This window comes from Chenopodium album, chromosome 11 (genome assembly GCF_948465745.1).
Source record: "Chenopodium album chromosome 11, dcCheAlbu1.1, whole genome shotgun sequence".
Lineage (NCBI taxonomy): Eukaryota > Viridiplantae > Streptophyta > Magnoliopsida > Caryophyllales > Amaranthaceae > Chenopodium > Chenopodium album.
The window spans coordinates 54,859,027-54,862,699 of record NC_137844.1 but is presented as its reverse complement, the minus strand read 5'-3'; the positions used below and the strand labels follow the sequence as shown (position 1 = coordinate 54,862,699).

The following is a 3,673-nucleotide window of genomic DNA, read 5'->3' as shown; positions in this document are numbered from 1 at the left end:
ACATCGCATGTTACTCAAACAAACATATTTCAAGGCTAGAGAATAAGCTAAATAATGTGTAAGTCCTCTCTTCCACAGTAATAATATTAATAACACGAGTACATAACAGTATTTTTTTTTTTAAAATAATTTCACAAATAAAGGGTATGTTTACTTTAGCTTAATTTCAGTTTAGTTCAACTCCAATTAGTTCAGTTTAGTTCAGCTCCTAATTTCCTTCTCTCATAAAATTTTCATTTCAGCTATATGCAGTTCAATTCAGTTCAGCTCCTAATTTCCTTCTCTCATAAAATTTTCATTTCAACTATATTCAGTTCAGTTCAGTTCAGCTCAGCTCCAATTAGTTCAGTTTAGTTCAGCTCAGTTTAGTAAATGTGAACAAGCTCTAAATTAAAGGTGATAAACAATTTTGGTCGAGTCGTAACATCAAAATTCATGTCCAAACCCGCAAAAAAATGACAAGTTTGTCAAGCTTTTTTTTTTTTTTTTTTTTTTTTTTTCAAGTTAGATTCAAATTTTTTTATCTTTAAAAAAATATTTTTTGAAATCCTTAAATCTAATCTTTTTTTGGGGTGTAACTGATCACTGATAATAAATGAATTTTATAAATAGTGTCAAAAAATCAATTAAATTTCCGATATTTTTTAAATTGTATATGGGTCGGGCCATAGCATCATTGAGCTAGAAGAGGCGCCTGTCGGCAAATTATGATCTTCTGATGATTCACTAATTTCTCATTCCCTACATTTCTCCTGGGTGTTTTTCCCCAATACAATTGACATATCTTAAACCCTAATTTTCTCCCTCATTTCTCGCATAGATAACTCCTTTTGTCAAGGTTTGTCTTTTTTTCCCTTCAAATTTCATTGCATACTATCCCAATTTTTTCAACCTTAATTTAATTCTCGATCATAATACTCAACATCAAATTCATCAGCTGGAAAATTGGGTTTTTAATATTGGAATTTGTTCATCATAATTGAAACTTCGATTTTTAATTAGTTCTATTTCTGTTGATTGGAGATGTCTGAAATGTATAATTTTGCCCCATTTAAATTAATTAGGCCTTTTTATACTAATACTGATGTATGATCATTTCTTGCTCTGTCTACAATAGTTGCCATTGAATCATTGATCAAAGAAAGATTAATCAAAAGCAATCTTTAGGCCTTAACGCCCTCGAAAACTCGAAAAGTAAGTGAATTCATGTGCATTTTCCTAAGGATTTAGGAATGATCTTCTATAGTTTGGGATATTTTTATGATTCTCATTGTCATGGTTGTGTGCATAATCCAAATTATGGGAAATTTGAGGGTCTCTTGTAGGTTTGATGGCGGAATTGATCGGTCCAAGGGTTTACAGTTGCAGCAATTGTCGAAACAATGTTGCACTTCATGATGATATTATTTCCAAAGCTTTTCAGGTGAAGAAGTTGATAGATTATTATATGCTCTTAGCTGCTTTCTTTGTTTGATTAATTTTGGTGTGTTATAATACAACTACAATCAGAGAAATGGACCAAAAATATCATAATATTTGTATTTGTTATGTTCCTTAAACATCATTGTGTAGTTTGAGATTTTATTCTGCCTTGTCGGCCATAAAGTTGTTTGGAAGGTTGTATTACTATTTGCCATCATTTTTTATTTACTAGAATCTCTGTTGAGCATTTTTATGGCCTTAAATCATTTTAAGGCTGTGTTTCGTTTCGAGGTAAGTTTTCTGCCGTGAATAATTTCTTCCATGGAAGGACTTTCCTTTGTTTGGTTGCTAATAATGAGAAACGAAAAGAAGGGGAGGGCAATAGGAAGTAGGTAAGTATGAGAAGAAATTGTGGCATTCATGTTGAGGTAAATCCTTAACACCTCTTTGTAATTCGTTTCTCATCCAATAAAATTGTTCACTCATCCGAACAGGGAAATTGGGAAAAATATTTCCCTTCCTGGTTCCTCTGCTAGCAAACACAGTTCAAGTTCTTGCTCAGAAATTGATTTTAAAAAATGAATAAAAATTGTAAATGGTTGAGCATGGAAATACCACATCTGATTACAATTTCATTATCTTCCCCATCTAGTAAGATGTGCATTTGCGATGAAAATTTATAAATCCTTCTGAGTTGCTGTTGGCATCATATTATTCTCACTATGTAGCTCATCAATATGTTCAAACTTCTGCTGAATGCACCTCTGTTATGGGACAATTAGGCAAGGGGATAGGATAGGATAAAATAGGGCATGGTTTCATGTTCCACTATGTATATCAAGAATTTTAATGCCTCTGTAGTTCTTTACATCAGATACTGTATATAACAAGATGCAGCTATGTTTTTTGTGCTGACTGCTCTATCTGAATCATAATTCAGGGAAGAAACAGTAGGGCTTTTCTCTTTTCCCATGCTATGAACGTTGATGTGGGGCCAAAAGAAGACAGACATCTCATGACAGGCCTCCACACAGTTGCAGATGTTTCTTGTTCTGATTGCCGTGAAGTTCTTGGTTGGAAGTATGAACGAGCTTATGAAGAATCGCAGAAGTACAAGGAAGGCAAATACATACTTGAAAAGTCTAAAATTGTCAAGGATAATTGGTAGTTGTGATATTACCTTTGCCTGCCAGCGTGTTGATGTAAGTCTGTGGAATCAATGTCTACTATCCTGATGGTTGTTATCAGTTCAGAAAAATAGCGGAGACAACCGCATAATTATAACGTGTAAAATTGTCAAGATTTATTGGCAATTTGTTGTGAAGTTACATTGCTCTCTTCTCTGCATTTCAGTGTAATTTGGTGTGGGGAGGGGACAAGTAAATTGCTGTAGAGTTTGTAGATTCTTCTCAATTTTTATGTTCATCTTCACCAATTGATTTAAAATAATTCAATGTTAATCCTCATTCCTCAATGTGTCTTGCAATGATTCTATTAACGTTGATAATGTATGACGTGCATAATTTTCAGAACATGCCTCTTTTTGTATTTGTGGCCTTTATATCATCCTGAACGTTTTCGCCATGTTGGAAAAAATGCATCCAAAAATGCAGAAATGCCCAGAAGATCTCAGTTCATTTCAGGAAACAGAGGTCTTTTTTACTTGCTGAGCAGCTTTATTAAGAAATAAATACAGCATTATATACAATTATTTAATATTTGTGAGGTGAAAATTTAGTGTTCTGAATTCCTCACTGGCTCAAGTTATATAGCCTACCAGGAGAAAAAAAAAAAAAAAATCACTACCACTTGAATGAATTTAAGTAATCACTGCTTAGCAGAATTTTTAAATGGACATATATTGTAAAAATCAAGTCTGCTATCAAGTCTGCTCGTTGGCACCTATGTTGAAGAAAGGTTTTGAACCCTGTAGAGAATGAAGAAGGGCCAAGGATCTTCCTCTCAACAGTCCTTCTCGAGGCTCCACTCTCCCCCCCCCCCCCCCTTGAAAAAGTAAGGCCCCGTTACGTTAGCCTGGGCGAAGATAGAGATAAAGAGTAGAAGCAAGCTACCTTAGCTGTGCCAGGCACTGGACAGGGGTTAGCTCTGTAAATGTGTAGAGCCAAGTGTAGTGTGGTGTAGTAGTAGGCACTTCTAGGCCCCTTCCCCGCTACTGGATCACTCCAGTGCTTCGGGTACTACGGACCCTCTGCCATCCACATTGCAGCAAAGCCGTTTCATGAGCGGGGGG

At 35.1% G+C, this 3,673-nt stretch overlaps 1 protein-coding gene across 1 annotated transcript; it reads left to right on the top strand.

The window, feature by feature from the left end:
• The first annotated feature begins 657 nt into the window (after nt 1–657).
• LOC145569254 (protein yippee-like At4g27745) lies at nt 658–2,896 on the top strand. The gene is made up of 4 exons (XM_081628618.1): nt 658–838; nt 1,118–1,194; nt 1,326–1,423; nt 2,363–2,896. Exons 3-4 carry the CDS (start codon nt 1,331–1,333, stop codon nt 2,588–2,590), a joined length of 321 nt encoding a protein of 106 aa, XP_081484744.1. The 5' UTR covers nt 658–838; nt 1,118–1,194; nt 1,326–1,330; the 3' UTR covers nt 2,591–2,896.
• Nucleotides 2,897–3,673: the final 777 nt, after the last annotated feature.

Bases quoted from the DNA above. Each gene is read 5' to 3' on its own strand.
- LOC145569254 (XM_081628618.1), top strand. From the start codon at position 1,331: ATGGCGGAATTGATCGGTCCAAGGGTTTACAGTTGCAGCAATTGTCGA. The intron at 1,424-2,362 runs GTGAAGAAGTTG...ATCATAATTCAG, and splicing joins TTATTTCCAAAGCTTTTCAG to GGAAGAAACAGTAGGGCTTT.